Raw genomic sequence first — 23,889 nt, forward strand, 5'->3', positions numbered from 1 at the left:
ATTGAGACAAGCACGGCAGAGTCACAGGAGCCACTACGATGATATTTTTGCCATTGTTTGAAGCAGTTGGAAGGGGGCGGGCGAGGGGAAAATCGGGGAAAACGCAACAGTTGACTTTTATGCACGACATGACGCAGCGCAGCTTTATGTGTCCAATCGGTTTACTTTTCCGTTTTTACCCTCCGAACTGATATGCATGGCAGTTGAACTGGCGCACAACGGGGCGTATGAGTAATACACGTAACAATGTCCATAATTGTCGAGGTGCCTCTTACCCAGAAAAAGTCTCATTAAAAATACTGTATTTAAAGGATAGCTAATTCATAATTCAATATATGCTTTGATCACTTATATAAATTAAATAAACCACGGATAATTCCTTAAAGCGATATAGTCAGTGACAGTTTCCCATTTTTTAAACAGCTCGCGCAAATTATTAAAAACTTACCCATTTCAACCTTTATTCAAATAAACACCAAACAACAAATAAATCCATTGTCTAGACTGCCCGCAATTGTTGTGTAAGCCTCAACATTGTTTTAGCCACAAACGATATATCATTTCGCATGTGGCACGGCATATTAGCGCTGGTTTTTACAACATTTTCACACATTTTCGTTTCTGAACAAATTACGTGCGTTATTGCGCAACAAAAGTGAGAAGCAACAATAGCTGAACCCTTTTCACTGTAAATTTTCGAGAGGTCGGATTTTTTTGGGGCGCTTTGGCATTATGAAAATGCTTTAAGCAGAAAATTGGATTTTTTCATCTTGAATGGAAAACAAAACAAGAAAAAAATACCGGGTGAGACAATAACAGTAAAGCCCCCCCGGTAGCTACAAAAAATAATAAGTATTAAACATTACCCAAAAGAGTGGTGAAACAAAAAACAAATAAATGTTAGATATGCTGACAAAGGTAGTACAATAAATACGAAATGACGTTGCTGCCACGGCTGCTGTTAATGTTAAATTTTACGCAGCATACTTTCGGGCCCCCTTGAGGTGGGCGTAGGAGGCGTGGCTGGGGCAATGGACATTAGTTCCCTTTTTTTTGGTAGTTCGTAATCGTGCTGATTGTTCCGTTATTTTTTTTTTTTTTTGTTTGGATTCTTTAATTTCATTTCAGGCCATTCTTATTTATTTAACATTAGTTTTTATTTTACGAGCAATAAGGAGTACACTTGCCAGCAAAAATGAAAACAGTCCGAATATTGCCGAGCATAAGCAAACAATATTAAAACTGAACCTAAACTGCAGATTGAATTTAATACAGCTTTTATAGTGGGGCATAAATCAAGGCTACATAGTGCCTAATTGTTTAATCAAGAGTGTAAACGATGATAAAACCTGGGCCATAAAAGATAACCCAGCGATAAGCCACCGTCTTACGAGAATACTGACTCATTCGCCTCAGAAATATACATAGTAAACACGAAATTCCATTCCCGGCATGTGTTTACCCACAATAAAGCCCCGAGCCCGAAAATCACTAAAGATAACGAGTTGGCGAGTGCCCCTGGAACTGCAATTGCAATCGCCACATAAAACGGGCCAGATCTGCGCTATTCCGCGTTGGCCAACACATCAGAATCCAATTGGCTGCACGTTTGTGCGGCAAACCACGCCAAAAAGCTCTTACACCGCCGGCCATTTTGTTGCAACTCGTACATATTGGCATTAGACTAATCCAGAGTACCGCACGCAACAACTTAGTTATTGGCCATGGCCGAAAGCAGTCGGCAGAAGTCCCGGAATTGCCGGAAAATCGAGTCACTGAGAGAAAATCGCGACGGCAAATTAAACTTCCGTTATAAAAATTATATTTAAAATTGGCTTTTGTAAAGCGGAATGCATTATTTCGCAGGGCATTGAAAATTGTACCTAAAACATAAAATTGAACAGTGAAAATTAATTAAATTATAAAAACACACTGGCATCTGGTAATTAAATACATGTAAGTATTACTGATTTTTTGCGCAGTGCATTTACTTGGGTCTTAACTGCGTTTTTTTTTCGCTCAAAGCAGACGGAATGGTGACGCACATTAGCCGATAGTGCAACTCCAAAAACTCAGTGGCCCAGTCCCTGCCCCATTTAATGTGCAACAGCGAAAAGTTGAACGTGCTGGCAGCTAAATTCCTTTTTCATCCTCTCTCCTTGGCAACAAACACACTGACTCACACACTCGCTAACTGATGGCCATTATCAGGATCATTATGTGGCATTAGGAGCCGCGCCACCAGGATGATGATGTTGTTGCAGCTTAAAGTTGTATGCGATTTATTTGCGGTCTTCTTGCCCCCTATTGTGTGTATGTGTGTGTGCGTGTGTGCGCGCGCATGTGTGTGAAAAAGCGAATTCGAGCTCATTTAAATAGCATAAATTAAGATGCTTAAGCTCATTAGGTGGAAGTTTTTAATTAGCAAAACTGGACCGAAGTCCTTGTAATGACCAACGACTGGCAGGTGGTCGCTTATCATCCGGGGGCAAAGGCAAAAGGCCATCATAGCAGTCAAGTGGTTGCCAAAAATTATAATGATTATACAGCTAATGCAGTTCCTACGAATTTGCGTCAAGTCACACGTATTTTTTGCAATTCTGTAAATATTGTAGATATATAATTAAAATATATGGAATTACATTTCCAATTTCAAACCGATAAAGTCCAAACGTTTAAACTGAAACGGAAACGTTAATTACTCCGTTTGTACGCCTTTGAATTTAAAATCGAATCAAGAGCGGGGATACTCTATATTGTATAAATTTTTAACTTCATTTGCTTGAACAATGATTGCTGATAACAAACTTTTCTTAATCGCTGAAAACGATTAATTCGCAGCTTTTAATATATTATGTGATTTTTTTTTTGGACTTAACGCTTTAATACTCAGTTGGCTTCAAATGGTATTGCTAAGCAATAGTTTAATATCAGAGATTTATGGGCCCTAAAATAGAGAGTGAATTTGCGAATATTTCAAATGTATCATGTGCTCCGTTAATCAAACGTTGCCATACCAACAGGAGCACGTGACTCACGATAAGACCGGCGTACTTAGGACGGTTTCCATAGAACGCGCCTGATAAACAAAGCACTTGACTTTGGGGCTAATACCAATTGAGCAGACATAAGGTTGCCATTCAGCCTTCCCTTCACACATCCTGGCAGAAATCTTTAAGTAATCCCCGCGTTTTGTTCAGGTGGAATGGTCGTCTTTGGGTGGTGCCACTTGCAACAGAAGATAAGCAGGTTTAAGCTACGGAGAGTTATTGAAGTTTGCTCGGGGAAGATTCAAGTCCCTGAAAAGGATTACACATTCAGCTTAAAACTATATTTAAAGTACGGTGAAGTAATGATATATGTATATGCAAGAGATGGTAAATTTCTTTTCAATTTAAACCAGAAAGGCCATACTTTAACGTTTGAGCTTATAAAGACCGTTAAATATATCCGTGAAACGGATGCCGTTAAGAAATTTACCGAATATCGTTGATTACTTTAAAGCTGAGTTGCAATAATATGAATGGATTGCAATTTATTTATGCAATGAAAACTTATCTCAGTTCATTTTCAGAATTCAGGACTTTAATATCTCATTACCACTCTCACCTCACCTTATGTACGACTGCCAATGTCCGATGATTGATTGATCGCACCCTCAATCACCTGGTGGTGTCTTAATAAAGTCTGCATCGGTGGCAGTGCCATATCAGCGGGTGTCATATTGTTGCAACACAAGGGACCCACTAGCCCGAATAGTGTCAATCAGATAATGGAGTTGTGTGCGTGGGTGGTTGGAGTGTTGGCCAACTCGTGCTTACACTCAATCATTGATAATGCCTTGGGGAATGGCCGGCCGCAAGAAAATTGACCAGCAATCGGAGGTTGCTGGACTGGCATAATTGTGTTTCGGTTACTCGCCGATTACCGTCTCTCACCGACGATAAGCCACAATCGCAAAAGTGGTTTCGAGCGTGTGATAAAAAATTGTAGGCACAAAGATTATGAAGCTCTCTCCCATGGCAATTGGCCCGTTGTATTGGTGTATTGTTTAGATTAGCCCCAGTCTAATTGGCCATAGGGCTCAACAGGTCTTAGGCGTTCGCACAGTTCTTTCAGCGCCGCTGAGGTGGCAGGTCGCGAATAAAAAATTAGTAACTACCATTTGGAAACATTACCTTTTCACGTAGTGTAAGTGTAGTGATTTAAATCTAAAGTATCCTTAAACATTCCTCAATAGCTAAAGTGATTGCTCTAGCTCTGTCAATTCTTTCCGTTATCGCTGTGAATAAGTAGTCGAGTAAGAGACTCCCTCATTACTCATACGCCACGTTGGCAAACATGCTGCTAATGCGCGTGTTAGCCATACTCCTCGGCCATTTCTTGGCACACACTTATTATTATCAGTTCCCTTAGGGTTAATAATATGAGGTTATCAATGTTGTCTGAGATAAGCTCTAACTGGGCACATTATAAATGTTCCTTGCGAACAAAGTAATTTGTTAGCCACTCCTCACGTAATTATTCAAAATTGCATTTGACTTAATGGTAATTTCTTCAGCGATAACGTATCTTAATTGGAAATTGATAATCACTCGATAACGTTCATTAAACATCGATTTTCATTAGCCTGACACTAGTATTGTACTATAAATCGGTTTATGTCTGCTATATGGAGCCATAATAGCCTTGTGACGTTAGAGCACATGATGGATCATGTGGGGCGTACAAATTGAACCACTCAATCGCCGAGTTAAAATTTGCCACCCAACCGATTGGGGCTTCGATAATATTTTTACGGCCCACGAACGGATTTCTTAATGAGCCCCGTAACGCCGCCTGCAATCCGAACAATCCAACAATCCCCAGTGAAACCGTAATTGCAGACATAAACCAGCGGGAATGGAAAACGGGAATGGGCAATGGGAATGGGCCGTGGGTATTGGCCGCCCGATAATCAGGCATTTGCGTGAAGTTTGCCCCCGAAGATTTATGGGCATCTTAAAGGCAATTGTCTGGTCTGTGCAGATTTATGGCTTAGACTGATGTACAAAACTGAAACCGATAAGCACCGACGTGCACTGATTTATCCACAGATGGCCATCAGCAAATCCCAGTCGGCTGCAGTTAATCAATTCTATGAACCGTTTGTGCAAATTAAAAGGGTGTGCTCCATATTGTAAGCAAAAGTAAAATCAATTGAATTCCAAGTTGATATGCAGTGTCTTCTACAGAACACATTTTTTAGAAATCAAGTAGAAAGAGTGACACAATGTCTTAACCACATGACCCAAAGGTACAAAAATTATAAATTTAATTACTTCAAGTTGACTTCAGCGTCAAACTGATTACGGAACGATTAACGATGATAATAACCAGTGCGAACAAATTGTTTTCTTAACAACTTCTGGATATTTTTAATTAATTGATATGAGAAAAAATACAATGATTCATCAGTATATATTATTTTATATGTAATACGTATACAATATGCGGACTGCCTTTGCTTTCAACCATTTACGAAGCTATTAAAAATATCAACAATTTATTTTAATCCCACAATTCCGTTTAAAAAAAACTCACTTCCCTTCGCTGTAAATCAAATTCCTGGTGACTGTGATAAGTCGAAACTATCAAAAAATAGCTGAAGTGAGGCCACAGACTGCGTGTCTTTTTATCAGCCAGTCGAGAGCGAGAGTCAATCATAATTTTATGGCCAGACAGGCGGGGCAAAATCTCGGCCAGGCATTGTTCTAACCATAAATATCCATATAATCTGGCCTGCCCAAAACGGTTATCAGAAGACAATGCACTGAGTCCCGGGTCTGGTAATAAGCGTTTAATGCAATAAAAGACTTTCGGGGCTTATTTATAAACCAACTGATTGTCGGTAATTGTTAATAATTTCAAATTATTAATGCGCTCAGCGCTCAACGCCCACTCCAGATAATGCCGCGAATGCCAGTAGATAACAACCGAAACGATCTCGATAGACATGGTAGCCTGTGGTGCGTAATCTAATCTATTTTGACCAGGTTCTGTTCCAAATTGTTGGTTTCCACTTAGCTGATTGATTGCGACATTGGCAGGCACTGCATTCAAGTGGACCGACCATAAACAATGTGCGTCAGTTGGATCAACAAATTTGAGTCCACCTGTCAGGCGGCGGACCCATTAAAGCCCTGCTAAACAGCTCATTATCCAAACTGATTAGCAAAGTGTGGCAAAAAATGCTATAAAAGATACAATGTTCCATTACATACTCTTCAAAGATTTATAAATTTTCTTTTTGCAAGAAAAATCATTTCTTTCTATTTTTAACAAACAGTTTCATTGAATATTATTAGAAACATTTAATGATATGAATGAATTTCAGTTCTGTACAAGGTTCCTATCATTTTGACACCGTTATAAACTAATTTATTAAGAAATTGCCCTCTTATCATTGTTGGAATTTTTGGTGCCTATTATTACGATTGATCACATGCCTTGGCAATAAAAATGTCTAATAAAGCTTAAAAAGTCAATTTTTATGTGCACCTGATTGCTTTGTCATAAAATAAAAATATTACAATATGCACCAATAAAGAACATGAATAAACAACACTTAAAAAATCGTCACAGCCAAATTAATTACACCTTTAGCATACCAATTTTGAACTATATATATATTTTTTTTTGCAGTTATAGACACTCGATTTGAACATGGGTGACATGTTCCGCAGCGAGAAGATGGCCCTGTGCCAGCTGTTCATCCAGCCGGAGGCAGCCTACGCCTCCATTGCCGAGCTGGGCGAAAAAGGATGTGTCCAGTTTCGCGATCTGAACGAGGAGGTCAGTGCTTTCCAGCGAAAGTACGTCAACGAGGTCAGGAGATGTGATGACATGGAGCGCCGCCTCCGGTACGTGGAGTCCGAGATGAAGAAGGACGAGGTAAAGCTGCCAGTCCTGCGACCGGAGGAGGAGCCCATTGCTCCCAATCCCCGCGAGATCGTAGACCTTGAGGCTCAGCTGGAGAAGACCGACAATGAACTGCGCGAAATGTCCGCCAATGGAGCGAGTTTGGATGCCAACTTCCGGCACATGCAAGAACTCAAATACGTGCTAGAGAACACCGAGGGCTTCTTCTCCGATCAGGAAGTCATTAATCTGGACGTCAACCGAAAACTGGACCCCGAGGATCCGGCCAATTTGCCAGGAGCCGCCCAGCGGGGTCAACTGGCCTTTGTTGCTGGTGTCATCAAGCTGGAGCGATTCTTCAGCTTTGAGCGCATGCTGTGGCGCATTTCCAGAGGAAATATCTTCCTGCGGAGAGCCGACATTGATGGGCTCGTCGCCGATGAGGAAACTGGAAGGCCTGTACTAAAGACCGTCTTCGTGGCCTTCTTCCAGGGAGAGCAGCTGAAGCAAAGAATCAAGAAAGTCTGCACGGGCTATCATGCCGCCGTCTATCCCTGTCCCAGTTCGCATGCCGAGCGAAAAGAGATGATCAAGGATGTGAATGTCCGTCTGGAGGACCTCAAGTTGGTCCTCAGCCAGAGCGCCGATCATCGCAGCCGGGTTTTGAACTCAGCCTCTAAGCATTTGCCACGCTGGTCGATTATGGTGCGCAAAATGAAGGCTATCTATCACATTCTGAACTTCTTCAATCCCGATGTGACGGGCAAGTGTCTGATTGGCGAGGGTTGGGTGCCCACCAACGATATATCCACGGTTCAGGATGCACTAGCTCGAGCCTCGAAGATCTCGGAAAGTTCCATACCGGCATTCATGAATGTCATCGAGACGAACGAAATGCCGCCGACTTACACGAGAACCAATAAATTCACCAATGGCTTCCAGAACCTGGTTGACTCGTATGGAATGGCCTCATATAGAGAAGTGAATCCGGCTCTTTACGCCTGCATCACATTCCCCTTTCTGTTCGCCGTGATGTTCGGTGACTTGGGACACGGACTGATCCTGCTGCTCTTCGCCTCCTGGCTAATCATCAAGGAAAAGCAATTGTCTTCGATCAAGGAGGAGATCTTCAACATATTCTTCGGCGGCCGATACATCATCTTCCTCATGGGAATTTTCTCCATTTACACCGGATTCATTTACAACGATGTGTTCTCAAAGTCCATGAATATATTCGGCTCCGCTTGGCACATGAACTATACAAGGGACGTGGTTGAGGATGAAAACCTTAAATATATCACCCTCAGGCCGAACGATACTGTTTACAAGACATATCCCTTCGGCATGGATCCCATTTGGCAACTGGCCGACAACAAGATCATCTTTCTAAACACCTTTAAGATGAAGCTGTCGATCATTGTGGGTGTGATCCACATGATCTTCGGCGTCTCCATGTCGGTGGTTAACTTTGCCTACTACAAGAAGTACGCAAGTATTTTCCTAGAGTTCCTGCCTCAAGTCCTGTTCCTTCTCCTGTTGTTCGGTTACATGGTCTTCATGATGTTCTTCAAGTGGGTCGTTTACAACGACACCGTTGAAGGACCACTTTCACCGGCTTGTGCTCCTTCTATCCTGATCCTGTTCATCAACATGATACTGCAGGGCAGCCAGGACACTCCTGAGCCCTGCAAGGAGTTCATGTTCGACGGTCAGAAGAGCATCCAACAGGTCTTTGTCGTCGTTGCCATCATTTGCATTCCTTGGATGCTTTTGGGCAAGCCTCTGTACATCATGATCAAACGCAAGACGAACGGAGCTCCCCCACCAAAACCACAAAGCGGTGGAGGGGAGGGTCATGGAGAGGACGATGAGATGGGCGAGATCTTCATCCATCAGGCCATCCACACCATCGAATATGTCCTGAGTACGGTCTCCCACACGGCCTCATACCTCCGATTGTGGGCCTTATCCCTGGCTCACGCACGTAAGTTACACTTTTTATTAAATTTTTAAACGTATTGTTGTATTGATTTCCTTTTATATAATTATTATTCATTTTCAATAATATATTATGTTTCATGTTTACAGAGCTCTCCGAAGTACTGTGGAACATGGTGTTTTCCATGGGATTCAAGTACGACAGCTATATTGGCGGCATTCTCATCTACGTATTCTTTGGAGCCTGGGCGTTGCTCACAGTCGGTATCCTGGTGCTCATCGAAGGACTCTCGGCCTTCTTGCACACACTGCGTTTGCACTGGTGAGTTGCGAATAATGAGGACACAATTCAGATGCATTTTAACCTGCGATTTGCTCTTTCAGGGTTGAGTTCATGAGCAAGTTCTACGAGGGCGCTGGTTACGCCTTTGAGCCTTTTGCCTTTAAGACCATTTTGGATGTCAGCGAGGATGACTAAGGAGCGCGGCACGAGAGGTCAAAGGAGAACGACAGGGCGCAGGACGCACTTCCTTAAAGCAATTTTCCGTTTATTCCGTTTTATCTTTCGTTTTTTCACGGAAAAATAAATTTCGTTTGATATGCATACAGAACTCGGGTGTCTCCCTATGTATGTATGTCTGGCTCATTTCTGGGTTTTGTCAGCCGACGACAAATGTTTGTCATATGCTTTTTGACAGTTTTGCTTTGGGCACGCAAGTGACAACTGCAAAGCACACTCTAGAAAACACATCTTGTGTGTAAACACACACACACCCACATTCCCAAACGGACTGACTGCACATTTTCGAAACAATCTCAAAGCAAATTGCTTGATATCCGCAAAAGAAAGTTTGCTCTACTGTGTGTGAGTGTCCGATTTTTTCTCATTAGAAAAGTTGTCATATGCTGAAATTATGTTGTCAGTTCGACTGTCCATTGGGCATTGAGTTGCGAAATTGAACACTGAGCAATTTAAATAATAATAGTATGACATATCGCATCAACGAAAGAGAAGGCCCGGATTATAGCGCAGTTGTTTCTGTCATTCGGTGCATGTGAAATGAGCAAAATTGATTTATTTTACCAAGTAAGTCAGTGGATCAATAACGACAGATAAAAAAAACGTAGGTTACGAAGTTTTTTTCCACTTAAACTAAAAACTATATATACAATATATTATTTTCAAGCAAGTTAAATCTAATTCCATGAAAATATATACAACTTGGCAATCAAATTTAAACCTTTCATGGATTCCATGCCAACGATTTCGCTATAAAAAAAAAATTGTTAAATGGCGCGAAATTCTTTTCAATTTCAATTTTGAGCGACAACCCTCGATTCTCTGGGTTCCTGGAACCTTTTCGCCGGTGTTGTTTTTGCTTCAGAGCTGCCCTCTGCGCGTTACCAAATATTTGCATTCGAACTCAATTGGCTGCGTTTTGTGTTTATTGCCTATTGCTTGCTGGCAAAATCGAACGTGTTCTTGTGTGTATCTTTTTTGGGTTTTCGTTGTCGTTGTCGCCGCCATTGCTCTCCTGCCAAAAAATATTTTCGCGAGCAACGGGGTGTTGACAATCGGGCAATGGACAATGGACATTGGTCACTAGGCAGTGGGCAATGCTCAGGTGCTTCGGAGGAGGACAGGTGATACAGCCAAAACACACGCAATGCAAATAGGAATTCAAACAGGCTGCCGAACGCTTTGAACCCGCATGTCAAATGCTATTTTCCCAGCAACCGAACAACAGAGGCGGCTAAAAGAACAAGAGCTCATGATTCTATTGTGTTGGGACATTAAAATACCCTAAGGTTATCATAGTGACTATGCAAGTATAATTTTTTATGCGTAAAGGCTTATTTTAATATTCATACTTTCCAATGAAATTCGAAATCGGATTTAAATCAGTTCAGTCACAACAGCAAAGTTTAATAAATATAAAAAAAAAACCTATTTAATACTGGTAATAAAAACACGGGATACATATCAGTTCGTTTCCTAACGATGCTTATGCTATAAAATGCACTAAAATAGATGTTATCCTTAAGGAAAAATCTCTTCTCTACTAAACCAAATTAAACTTCGGTGACACTGACCGATTTTTCAAACCAATAGACCGAAAGTATCAGGCGATTTCTGAAACAAGCCAAACTGAGTGTGCCACAAAAAAAAGCTATCAACTATCTGCCACCCAGCGGCTAGTCGGCAGTTTTGGCCTAGAGGCATCCATGGTTTAACCGTGTTTGTGCAGCTGACATTCTGGTCAAGTTCCCTGCTGCCGCTGCGCTCTTTGTGAAAATAGAACATTTCGCATTACGTATACGCCGCGTATCGCCAGCAACATCAGCATCGGATATAAATGCAACGAAAACAACAACGGCAATTCAGGCGATCGGCATATAAATATGGCTGCAAAATACATTAAACAAATAAATGTTTGTGCATGCATAGACAGTTGGTCGTAAATTATGTGAACTGGCCTAATGCATTTGGCCTCGTATTAATCAATGTTTGCGCTGGTTTTGGTGTGGCCTCCATTTTTTTTGTGCCAAACAACTGCGGCATTTGCTCTTTCGAATTTGCTTTAATTTATTTGCCCGTCGCAATTATTTGCATTTTGTTCTACCAAAGTTTCTTTTGGCATTGCTGCATATTGTGTTTTTTTCTGGCAATGTCATTTGATTTTTTATGCCTGCTGCAAAAGCATAAATATAAATCAAACTGCATTTGTTCGATGTCGTTGATTTGCATCGGGATTTGTTTATAAATCCGCAAACACATCCCAAATCGAAATAATAGTTTCTACCTCTCCCCAATAAATGTATCCATAGATATTGCTTTTTAATTGTTCGACTCTGCATATTTTCTTTGTAATTTTGTGTGCTTTTTTTATGACATATGCAGCCATTGGACGCCTAATTGAATAGCAAAGCAAAACTAAATGATACTTTTATTGTTTCCCATGCACTTTTATTATTTTTTTGGTTGAGAGAGCATCGTATTTATTTCGGGATTTATTAGAAGCAATTAAATAAATATGCAATTTGTTGAGTTGATTTCATATGAATGGAATATTTGCCCAAAATTCTGTTTGCATTACCAATTTATTTCCTTGAAGTACTAAAGCTTTTATAACCATCGAAAATCAAAGCATGAGCTCAAATCTAGATCAACTTCTTGGTGTTCCAATTTTATTATCACTTGCCACAAAAGCCACGACCAAATCACCGAATACGAAATTACGCCGCGTGGGCTTTACCAGATTTTACGACCACGTCCAACAATGTCCGTAAATCAAAAGCAGATAATTTTCCAACAGCTTCACTTTCTTGCGGCCTCACCTATACCTATCCCAGTTTTCAGATCCTTGATTTCAAAGAACCAAAACCGAACCAAAGCGAACCGCACCGAACCGAACCGGACAACGAAGAAATAAAATAATTGTTCAGTGAGAGAGCCACAAATTATAAAAATTTTTACGCTTACTTTCCCCCAACTCTGAGGCCACTAAATTTACATACTCCCATGACGAGCGACCGCCCACTCAGCTGGACGCACGTTCCAAGTTTTCCTTTATTTATGCCTGCGAAAAGGACGAAATCGAGGACCGGCAGGCAAAATGGCCAGGAAAGTAGACGAGGTGGCGCAGAGAAAGTGTGTGAGCACAATTGCGCGTCATAAATTTGAATTATTGTGCTCTTTGCATTTGACAACGACTTAAAAGCACTTGCAGCGATTTGGGCCAGCTCTGTCCAGCAGTCCAGTCCAGTTCAGTTCAGCTCAGTTCAGTTCAGCGAGAACTCTGAGGCAGTCAGCTATGAACATGTCCTTGAGACATGTAAGAGAACTGAGAGCGGCACTCGAAAAAAAAAGTTGGGAAAAACCATTTGATGACAAAAAATATATGTGTTGTAAACGAGCTAAAAACCAGTTACACTAAATTATGGATAGTTGTAAAATGTTTTTTTTTTCTAATTTCCGAATAATATTAAATGATATTTATTTTAACTTGAAAGGTAATATTTTGAATCATTGATATACTAAGGAATAATTTATAAAAAATTATTATTAAAATTATATATTATTTTCGATAGTGGGTATGTTTTATGTGTACAAAGCGCCGCTAAACTCACACCATCGTTGCTTTTTGTTCGTCATCCGCCTGGCCGCCCCCTTATGCTGCCACGCCCTCAGGGGCAGCAACAACAATGCCAGGGACATTTTTAGTGGACATTTATTTTATGCTCGAAACGCATTGAAATTTGCGCCCGAGGCGCCAGCTTTGTTCATGATGAAGTCGGTCATCTCTGTGCGGTGGCCTGTCCTTTGTCAAACCATAAAACCATAAAATATATCCACCAACATCCAGCTTCCTTTTCGGCCGTCTGTCAGTGGGAACAGTAAAGTGCATTAGCCATTTTAGCACTCGACGCACATTCATCCGAGACCGTACCGAAATATAATTCCTAATTAGCCAGAACTGCACTGCAGCTGCATCTGCATATGGATCTGCATTTCGGTGGTCTTAAAACCTTAAGGTTCTACTCTTTGAAGCTGAGTCTCCGAGTTTCCGTCTGTCAACCGAGTCTCCTGACAGACAGCTGAAAATGGATTAATTCGTCTCTGAATGTGAACAGTGCTGACAGGCGAGCCAAAGCCGCAAATTGCTCAAGATATACATTCTGGAGCCGCATCAAAGGAAAGCCAAGTAATTTGATATTTTGTGAAATATATATGGGAGTGGCATGCCACAGGGTTGGCGGATGGGTGGCGTTCAATTGACCATGTTAACAATAAACAATTGACCACTGACATGACACCCAACGAGTGTGCTGGCCAAAAATGTTTCCATCAAAATTTACTTTTGGCTGAAAAGAGTCGTTACTGATGTACCTATTCCAAACGGGGCTTAGAAAGTAGCAGAAAAATAAATGCATTTTAAAAGGCATTACATGTTTGTGTCCCACCTAGTGGAATTTATAAGCTTTTAAAACCATTTTAAAATACCAATTTTGCAAAAAGTTGTTACACAATAAAACCGAATTATTATTAGAATCCATTTCTTAGCCTTGTTTGAGGTTTCTTCGAATGCATCCACATCCATTCGTCTAGTCTATGTAAGTCGTTGATTGCTGAGTATCAAGAACGCTTGTGGCCAGGCAATAAAACTATTAAGCGTTCTTGCACTCACAGACACATACATGAATGGCCTTTGTACTCGTTCAATTGTACAGCAATTTTATTTGTATTTCTTTTTTTTTCAATGTTTGGCTTCTTTTTTTTCGGAACTCTGGGCCATGTCTGCACAAATGTTGCATAGCAATTGCTTTGTGTGTTCAATTTTTGGTATAACAACAAACAAGCGCATACCCCACACACACGCACACTGATGCACACACTCACAGACACTGATGCACACGCACACACACACACGACAATGGGCAGTCAAACAAATGAACAAGAGCGCACAAATTTTGCAGCTGTCAGTTGCACGAGCCTGGACACGAGGCACAACAGGAGGCACAAAGCAAAATTTTTATTTGCTGGACGAAAAAAAAAAGGAAAGGAAAACTAAGGAAAAACGAACCACAAAATTGTGGTTTAAAATAATTTTTTGGTTCCCTTTTTTTAGTTGTCTGAGAAATGCAATGGCTGGTAGCCAAAATGTGGGAGTCTGGGTGGGCGTGGTCGCAAATTGTTAAATGCTTAGATGTCTGCAAAGAATTCGTCGCCAAGAGGCGTTGGAAATGGATTTTCCATTTCCAGTCACCATCACGTATACGTAATATGGCCGATGGCAGCTGCCGAAAGTATGCACCACAAAGGGGAGCTTTTCGACGGGGGGATGGGTGTTGATAAATGTTTTTAGTTCGCCCACTCCATTGGTCTGCTGATATGAAAAATGGGGTTTTGATAAATGGCATATTGTTTTAGTTACCGACAAGTTTTTCCACGTTTAGCAAACAAATTATGGCGAATGCAAGGATTTAATGCCTTGCATTCAAAAACCAAAAAATTATAGAAGATTATTTTGTAGAATTTTATAGATATTGTATGTATGCTTGTATGTTGTCCAGCTATTTTTCTGTATATCCGCACTAGGCGAGAATACTAGGCAGTTGTAATTACGCTAACAATCAGCAGCTAATAAACCTCAAAGCAGCCATTAAATGCAATGACTGCTTAAAGCGTTAAGCTCACACACAGACACGCATACACCCACAGCATTCGAGATATGGCCACGTTATCCTTTGTTGTTATTGCCATTGACGCTCCTTTGGCCAGGGTCACATTTAATTGTGCGCCATGTTCAACAGGCCATTGTACATGCGTATTAAATGTAATTAACTCATTATAAATGATAACGTGGTCGCAACGAGTCGCCTCAGGTATGTCTCAAGCCGCCAAAGAGTCCCTCCACGCAGCCACGCAGGACGAAGGACGAAGAACGAAGGACATGGGAAGGACCCACCGCCTATGCCACGCGGCTGTCACAGCTAATTTAGCCGGGCAGCCAGCAGAACAAACGTGTTAGGTTGCCACCGTGCTGGGGGTAAATGCGAAATTATTACCGGAAAAGGACAATGAGCCGCACTGGCTATTACTCAGGTTGGGGGGCCAAGCAGGACTAGGATTTCCTTGCCCCAGGCACCAGGTACCACGTGGTAATAAAAACTCTTTTATGCGCTCGAGTGTGCCGCTCCCAGTGATATTTGGTTTATTTTATAGTTTGTCTCTCGCTTTATTTTCACGCTCCTGCCACCTCGAGTCATCCTTTTAATTATGTAACACGCGCCACCACAGGAGTGTTGCCTTACGCACTTCGGTCTTCGGTCTGCGGTCCTTTTTGGTGGCAAACATTTTCCATTTTCCTGCCAACATTTTTCCCCCCACTGGGCATATTCCACACTTCCGTTGGCCAGTAGTTGCGTGTTCTTCAAGTGTGAACTTAATTCAGATAAAGCGAAAATTCTGATAAGTTTAATTGCTATCCTAAATGGTGACAAAGCGTTTGCATTTATATTCATGTATACACATACACATGAATAGCCGTAGTTTACTAAATTCCATTAAAAATATTATATACTTAAGTGGTAATGGGCACACACATTTTCAACATTTAATTCGTTACCACATTTACGTGCCATTTAATGCAATTTATATTATAATACAACTGCAGATTTCAATATTTAAATAAAGCTTAGTGGCCATACATCTATCAAAAACCAGACCGCAGTAACTGACCAATTATAATTATTTTAATGAAAAACACGTATTTCTAATGAATTAAATTTAGTCTGGTTTTGCAACTGGCTAAAATTCCTGGAAACTCTGAAAAACTCAATTCAAACTTTAAGGCAATTACAGATAAGTTTAATTGGCAAAGTGCTTTGGATAAATGGTGACAAAGCACTTTCATTTTTCAAGCGCAAATCATTTGTGTTTTCTTCTCGTTGAGAATATATGCGTCAAGAAAACTTTAAAAAAAATACGTTGAAATTCAATTCAAATCTTGAAAACAGTGCAGAGAGTCAAGGGAGAAGAGTAACTGCCAACATTTAGCATCAATAGCCGCATTTGCTTATATCAAGTGAAAACTTTCTTATCGGCAGCACAGCGGCAACTTCAATGACAAATTGAGACAGCTATGTGGATGTGGGTGTGGTGGTGCTGCAATGAGGGCGAAAAGAGCCGAAAAGTTGGCTAACACATACATACATATATAGATTGGCTTGTCGCTGTGACAACTTGCCACTTTGAGCACGTAAATTTCTGTCGTTTCTCGCCTTTTGAATTGATAAGAAAATTCATAAAATTTCCTCGAATCGCAAAAGAAAAAAGGAAGTGAATGGGGATGCGGATGCGGATGGGGAGATGGAAATGGAAATGGAAAAGGTCGGGCCAAATTCAGAAAACGCAATCCGACTCAAGTGTGTCAGCAGCCGTGAAAGTGGCATTTGAGCCAGGCTACAAACTTTTGCTTTTGCAACTTGCTAATCTAATGAACAATTGTGGCTGCAGGCCACCTTTAACACCTCCTTGCCCCCAGGACGAACTCTGCGTGAGCTCCGACACTCCAGTGGCTCCTGTGCCACTTGTGCCACTCGCAGCCCCCAGAAACTTTGTGCACTGCAAATGCACGGAGATTAAAACGAAAATTAAACTCGATCTGGAATGTCAAACGGGTGACATTTTTTTTCGGGCCCTGCCCGCCTAATTGAATTTCCCGTCAACGGTTTCGGCAGGAATTTAATGCAATTTGGCGAGCTTTTTAAATTGCAAGCAAAGTTTGCAGACGACGAGCTCAAACAAGTCAACAGTCAACTTAATTGTCATAATTTGTGTTTACAAACTTGACGAATGTGCTAAAATAAAAAAAACGTGAACTTTGTGTAAAAATCCAAAAAAGAAGGAACCAAATGAGGATCCTGGGGCATATGTGGCCAGCTGGCTGAGCAAAGTTTGCTGCTCAAAACAAACTAACAAAAGGCCAAAGCAAATAGAACAGAAGCGGCAGCCAGGAGCAAGGATTATGCTGTGGCAAGCGAAAGCCGAGCACAAAAGAAAATCAACCAAAAGAAAAAGGAGTAATCCAAGCTAGGACTCCGCCATTTTACTACCCTCTAGATTTTTCAACCCTTTGTATTCCTTAAAAAACCAAAAATTAGAGCCATAATTTATTCAATTTAAGTTATATAAACAAAACTGCTTATTATAGTCGGGCGAATTTTAATGAAATTTCATTGATTGCAAAACATATTCAAATGGTTAACATTATTGATTCCACTGAGAAGTAGCAAAATATTATCACCCTTAACTTCGGTGAACCATAATCTTATAACCTAAAAATACTACGGCGAGAGGAAGCCCTCAACTAAAATCGGACACTTAATGCTGGCAAAAAAGAAGACGACGTCAGAAGACAAATAGAGACTGTGCAAATAAAATCTAATAAAACCAAGGACACAAAAACTTGAGCCAAGCCTGCGAAAATGAGCTAAATGCTGCGAGGGGAGTGAAATGGGTTGGGTGGGCCTGAGATTGTTAGGGCGAGGCGAGAGAGCAAATGAAATAAAGTGCCAGAAGTATGTTTCATTAGCGGCAGTTGCAAACCAGACAACAAACAAACCAAAGGACAATGGTCGTCCAAGGACACATGCTCGCTCTACTGGAGCTGCCTGATGAACTTCATATACAGCCGGCAAAATAAACGAAGGGAAAACCAGTAAACTCATGAAGACGATTTCAAAGTATGTAAGTTTTAAAGACGAAGAAATCCGAAGAAACTTTAATAATAATTCGTTTCCAAGACTAATTATTTTAATTACATTACATCAAGTGAGCATGCAAATGAATGTAAATTCTAAGTGAAACTAGAGATATTGTTAAACCAGATTTCCTCGACTGTCAGATAAAGCCGGACATGGAATTGGTCAGATCATATTATGCAGTATTTAAATCTAAAAAGGCCTTATATTTAACATGATTTTTTCATTTCCAAACTTTAATAAAAATTTCAGAAGTTTTTTCCTTTTTCTTCAATCCAAAAATATTTTTGACCTGTTCTCAGGCAGAGATCCTTGCAAGCCTTTTCGCTAACAAAGTGCCCGCAGGGTTCCTTGTCAGGAATGACAGAAATACAAGTTTGGGCATTTCTATCGAATACCCAAGTATTTTTCTCCACGCACGCCATTTTTTCTTCGTCCCGCCTGCAAAGCACTTTTAATAATTGTTTAAAGTTAAGAAGCAACGACAAGTTTAATAATTAAACTTACTGGATTTGATTGATACGACATCTTTAAACATTGTATTGAAGAGCATTATAAAGAGTATATTTAAGATACACATACGAACTGTTGTAGTCACAGTGAACGCTATTGTATTACTATCGTTCCTGAGAATTTTATACGACTTAATGTGATAACCATTGCAAATGTAATTGCTACGGGTACAGATTATATCAACAAAAGCTAGCAGATTTATTTGTACAAATTAAAATAAATATGTACAATATTTTGGGAATGCTAGTTCTGATTTACTTATTGGGCCTGTAGCAGAAGTCCTTGCAACCCTTTTCGCCATCGAAAAAGCCGCATGGCTCCTTATTCTGTTGAACACGATAGCATTTACGAGTACGCTCGTTGTAGCTCCAAGTGTTGTCCTGATAACAAGTTATTGAGCCGCCTGTTCGCCTGCAAACAGCTTTAAAAGCATTTCAGAAATTTCCATATTCAATAGTCAAAAAAGGCTCTTACTGGAATAAACTGGACCTGTAGCGTTGGTGGCGTCCCATGGGTAGCAACACAGAGCCAGTAGAACGATAACGCTTTTGACCCTCATATCACTGCTAACTAAATAAAGAAAATACCGCGGCAACCACCATAAATGAATTCTTACTAGTTAATAAGCGTGACCACTTCTTAAATGTCAATTGGCAGCTGAAAAACAAGTATATTTTAAGGCATATTTCGAACATATACTTCCAAATGAGATATTGTCCACGATTCCTTGGTGCATATTTTATCGCACATGTCTATTGTGTCAAAGAAACCACAAGGCTGCATTAAATACCGAGAGAGCACGCATCGATTCTTTTCCTTATCCCAATAATATGTTTTTAATTTCTGGCAAGGAGGTCCAGAATTCGGATTGAAGCACAACTCTAAAAGTTATAAGATTATGCCATTTTATTCTACATTTATGGTTAATCGAAATACCAACCGGCTATTATGTTATCCTCCTCTTCGTTGGACCCTTGACAGACCAGTAAGAATGAAATCAAAATGAAGAACTTCATTTCGTCGCAGCTGCAATAGTTCTAACTCAAAGTCAATTATATTTCTTACTCTAATGAGCGTATAATACAGCATGGAAAACTTAAAACAAATTAACTTTATGGAAATATGTGTGCTTAAATTTTAAAGATATAGCCAAGTATGAAAAAGCTGGAAGAGGTGCGTATTATAAATCCTACTTTCATTTGGCTGAGTATCAAAATATCTTTGTGCACAATAGTTCGCTTTTGTCGATTCCATTGCCAAGGAAACAATGGCAGTTTAATCTTATGGCGACACGCAAAGTTTGAAAATAGAACAATGGAAAAACAGGCAGCGAAATAAATATAAAAAAAATATTCAACGCCAAATGCCGCAAGTGCTGTCATAAATTTTAAGCGATTTTTTAACGGCCACAACGTCTAGTTTTCACATTATGCTCGCTCTTCTGGTTCTCTGCGTTTTAATAACATTTTATGTGCGAACGCAACGCCGAGTCACGATATTTCAATTATACGCTCAGTATGAATTGTGTGACGAATAATGGTTTTTAGGCAATGAGAAATCATTTTTAAAATTACAAGCACATAAATGGACGCAGTAATTCACATGTTAAATATTGCAGCACTTATGCCACAGTTGATTCGCTTAGTTCACTCACACGGTCTAATCGCTGCTTAATTAAATCGTATCATTGACTATAAAATTTTGGGCAAAATCCACTCAGGCAAATAAACTGTCAACCCCAAAACTCAAAGCACTTCAGACCAACCTTTGGAAGATCGGTAACAATTTTCCTCGTTATTAATCTTCATTAATCAAACGAACACACAGACACACACACACACACAGGCAGCAGTGTAAATATATATCTCGAATGGGCCATTTTAAGGAACTTTGAAGGCTTAGCCAGGATAATCGGTGGGTGAGGTAGTCAAAAACTAAAACCAGAACTGAATTTCTATACAATTATGCATGAGACATTGGGGGATAGTTTTGACAATAACTCAAGCAAAAGAAACTTTCTGTGTGTGTGTGTGTGTGGGCTTATTATGCATACTTGAATAAATTGCTGCTTATAACTTCTGTGGACTCGTAATTCGAAAATTATATGTGCGGCTTTAATTGCTCACTCACTCAGTTGGACCGAAATTTGGGTCATAAATAGGAGCTGGAAAATCAGTTAGGCTTTGCTGAAAGTCATCGCTTGATTAGAAGCTGACAATTAAGTAAAACTTATTTTAAGTTAGCATTACATATTTGTTTTGAAATCTTATCTATCAACAGAATACTTGTTAGTGAGGCCATAATAATAACTTTTGTGTCAAGTGTAAAGTATAAGGCATATTGGGCTGCTACCCAATTACATACTATTAAACGAATCTAGTTTACCACATTAATGTACAAGTAGTGTATAAAAAAGCAATTTCCAATGCGAATTAGTGCATGAGCGAAAACTTTTTCTAAATGCTATCAATCGTAGTTTGTTCAAAATCAGATCAATTGGGTTTATTGATAGTATTGATGTTATAAAGTGCTGGATTTTTGCTGCTGAATTATTTATAAAGTCAGAGCAGTTCACTCATGCTGGCAAAAAAGCAAAAACGCAGCCTAAAGGACACTCACACGAACACACACACACTCGTACGCATGGACACATACATACATGGACTCATGCTGGTTTGACATGTTTTTACAGTTGCATAACAAAAAAAAAAAAAAATAAAACAAGACCAGTCAGCCCAGTTGAAAACATAGGAGAGAGGGGGGGTTGGGGTTGGACGAAGCCAAAAAGGCTGCAGGCAAACGTAGTGACAGTTAACATTAACACCAATACAAGCGTAAACATATGCTTACACGAGAGGAGGATGGTGTTGGTGTGCAATTGGGAATTAAATGTGTGTGTGTGCGATTGAGTGTTGTGTGTTCGATTGCATACGCAGACCTCCTAATGAGTCGCCATTGCAACGGACTGGATGTTTGTTGCCGGATGTTTGTTTGGCCGATGTAGCTGCCAATTTTAATTGAATTAGAAAAACATAGAGAAGAGGGTTTGGCAACACTGTAAATATTTAAGATACTTCTTCTGTTATTTCAACAAAATATAATCAAATAAATTTAATTTAGCTATAATAAAGCTTACCGTTTAATTTATCAAATACTATGTTTTATATTTCATTTTAATAGATAATTAATAACAAATATTTTTTCTAGTGCATCACAGATAGTCAGACCCACAGATACAAACCCACATGCAAACAACACACTCAAACGAGCATCCTGTTTTTGGCCTACAACATCCGCACACTCATACACTCGCCGGCAAACATACACACACGCACACATGCAGACAATTTCACAATGTCACTCAAGCAGGTACTAAAGTTAATTACTGCAATTTCCGTGGAAAATTGTTTTATGCATTGACAGCATGAGGGTTGAACCAACGACTACCGTGTGTGTGTGTTGGTGTGTGATGGTGTGTGTTTGTGCGGTCCTGCCACACGCTTATTTTATTAAGTGCCGCTATTTTTCGGTTACAGCTATTTTTATTGCTCCTGCACATGAGCGGGTGTGAGTGCATTCCTTCCCCTCGGAAAATTCAGCGCAAAATTTCCCAACGTGGACGAAGCTTTCCAGGTTTAATTGTTTCTGAGGATGGGTGAAGTCCCCATCGGGTAACAACTAAATTAGACAGCGTTCTGCTGCTGAAGCTTTATAAATTATTAGCATAAAACTAATTTTGCACTAATACAATTTCTGCTTTTGGTTGGGTGAAGGGATTTATTTAGTTAAGCTTAGCTTAGCTTTAAATCAACATGTAGCCACAATTTAAATGCCAAATGTTATCTCTTATCAATTTACTAAATTTTTTTCATACTACTAGCAATGTACACTTTTTTAAATTATACACAAAATATTTTCATTAAATTTTAATGTTTTGGGTGTTTTTAGTCCTGAGGTCAAAAAACACCCCTTTGAATTTGGATTTCTTATATTTTTTGGTAATTACAGCAAATTTTGAAGGGCAGCAAACTTTTTACCGCCAAAGGGCATTCAACCTGCGACTTTTCACTCGATTGCACTGCTATGACCGCTTTTGTTTTATTTTCAGCTGTTTAGTTAATGGTTTAGCGTGTTACCCGGCGCTCTGTGGCAACAATTCTTGTTTATGCGCCGCAAACATTTTTACCACTCCATGCCACATGCCGCATGGCTCATGCCCCGTGCCCCGTGCACCATGCCCATCCACACGGCTCTTTCCCACGCCTGTTGATGGCATTAAATTTTATTTCACTCAAAACCGCGCTGGATTTCTCATGTGCCTTCGGCTGTTGCCGATGTTGGTCAAACATTGTTAGCTTTGACGGGTGCACATGCCGTTGTATTTAAATAAATTGCAGCCCTTCGCCATTGCAATTGTGGCGCAAATTGCGCTAATTTTGCTGATTGTGTAGTTTTTCTATACGCCGAATGGAGGAGCATTCCCCCACCATTTTAGCCGTTGATAAGCTGCAGAGTTTTATGGCATTTGGCGTGGCCAACTTTTGATTGATATTGGCCAGACAGCGTCGGTTGGCCGCCCATCACAATGGATTAGATGCGATGGAAATACAATTAAATTGTCAGTTTTTCTCGTGTCTGCTTGGCAAGCGAAAATTTAATATTATTTGCCAACATTTTTGGCACTTGAAAAATCTAAATTTAATAATGCTGCTCAAAACGCTGCTGTCTTTTAGGAAAATCTCACCAGTTTGCTGACCAAACTTATCCCTTGTCCAGTTTTGTGTATTCTCACGCCTTTTAACTCGAGTTCTTCGTGTAATTGACCTTCTTGGTGCGGCGGGGTTGGTAAAGTGAAGACAAGAGCCACATTTCTCGAGCTTAACAACTTTCACATCACTAAACCACTGAAAGTTGTTGACTTTATGCAACTTTTTCGTGGCCACCGTCAACTACGTGAGGGTCTTTGCCAACACTTCAGACCACCACCCTCTAACACCTACCTCTAAAACACCCACCACCCACTGGAAGGTTGACAAACAAGTTTGTTGTGCCTTGCATTTTTTGCACTCCAGCGACATTTCTTCCGCACAAATATAAACTCGATAGGGGGGCGTGGGCTGCCCAGTGGCCAAAACTGCTGGCGTCAGTTGCTTTTAACATACATACACACACACTCCAACGGCTTACGCATGCACTGAGAAAAATAATTTTGGTACTTACGAATGGAACCGAAAAGAGTTATAATCAAATAAACAATTTAAAAGAATAATA

The 23,889-nt window shown here is 40.2% G+C and overlaps 4 protein-coding genes, 1 long non-coding RNA gene and 1 other non-coding gene across 7 annotated transcripts; 2 read left to right on the forward strand and 4 right to left on the reverse strand.

The window, feature by feature from the left end:
• Positions 1-1,556: 1,556 nt before the first annotated feature.
• Positions 1,557-2,696, forward strand: lncRNA:CR44145 (long non-coding RNA:CR44145). Its single transcript, NR_073761.1, has 2 exons — positions 1,557-1,956; positions 2,026-2,696. It is a non-coding gene; the product is annotated as a long non-coding RNA:CR44145 (long non-coding RNA).
• A 1,406-nt stretch (positions 2,697-4,102) lies between these two features.
• On the forward strand, positions 4,103-9,679 carry Vha100-5 (Vacuolar H[+] ATPase 100kD subunit 5). Of its 2 annotated transcripts, none has more exons than NM_001273459.1 (4): positions 4,103-4,191; positions 6,685-8,884; positions 8,989-9,160; positions 9,223-9,679. In NM_001273459.1, the coding sequence occupies exons 2-4, from the start codon at positions 6,706-6,708 to the stop codon at positions 9,314-9,316; spliced, it is 2,445 nt and encodes an 814-aa protein (NP_001260388.1). In that variant the 5' UTR covers positions 4,103-4,191; positions 6,685-6,705; the 3' UTR covers positions 9,317-9,679. The 2 variants fall into 2 exon arrangements, with proteins under 2 accessions (NP_001260388.1, NP_609515.1); NM_135671.2 differs by having other exon boundaries at positions 9,223-9,447.
• asRNA:CR44144 (antisense RNA:CR44144) lies at positions 8,901-9,577 on the reverse strand. The gene has a single exon (NR_073762.1).
• An 8,448-nt stretch (positions 9,680-18,127) lies between the features above and the next one.
• CG42470 (uncharacterized protein) lies at positions 18,128-18,710 on the reverse strand. The gene is made up of 2 exons (NM_001169482.2): positions 18,613-18,710; positions 18,128-18,556 (listed from the first exon to the last, which is right to left on the reverse strand). The coding sequence occupies exons 1-2, from the start codon at positions 18,683-18,685 to the stop codon at positions 18,354-18,356; spliced, it is 276 nt and encodes a 91-aa protein (NP_001162953.1). The 5' UTR covers positions 18,686-18,710; the 3' UTR covers positions 18,128-18,353.
• An 84-nt stretch (positions 18,711-18,794) lies between these two features.
• On the reverse strand, positions 18,795-19,177 carry CG42471 (uncharacterized protein; the record flags this gene model as incomplete). The annotated part of the gene is made up of 2 exons (NM_001169483.2): positions 18,795-19,039; positions 19,093-19,177. 2 exons carry the CDS (start codon positions 19,175-19,177, stop codon positions 18,873-18,875), a joined length of 252 nt encoding a protein of 83 aa, NP_001162954.1. The 3' UTR covers positions 18,795-18,872.
• A 62-nt stretch (positions 19,178-19,239) lies between these two features.
• On the reverse strand, positions 19,240-19,657 carry Sfp33A1 (Seminal fluid protein 33A1). Its single transcript, NM_001169484.2, has 2 exons — positions 19,559-19,657; positions 19,240-19,499 (listed from the first exon to the last, which is right to left on the reverse strand). The coding sequence occupies exons 1-2, from the start codon at positions 19,632-19,634 to the stop codon at positions 19,294-19,296; spliced, it is 282 nt and encodes a 93-aa protein (NP_001162955.1). The 5' UTR covers positions 19,635-19,657; the 3' UTR covers positions 19,240-19,293.
• Positions 19,658-23,889: the final 4,232 nt, after the last annotated feature.

Source organism: Drosophila melanogaster, chromosome 2L, assembly GCF_000001215.4.
Source record: "Drosophila melanogaster chromosome 2L".
In the NCBI taxonomy this organism is placed as follows: domain Eukaryota; kingdom Metazoa; phylum Arthropoda; class Insecta; order Diptera; family Drosophilidae; genus Drosophila; species Drosophila melanogaster.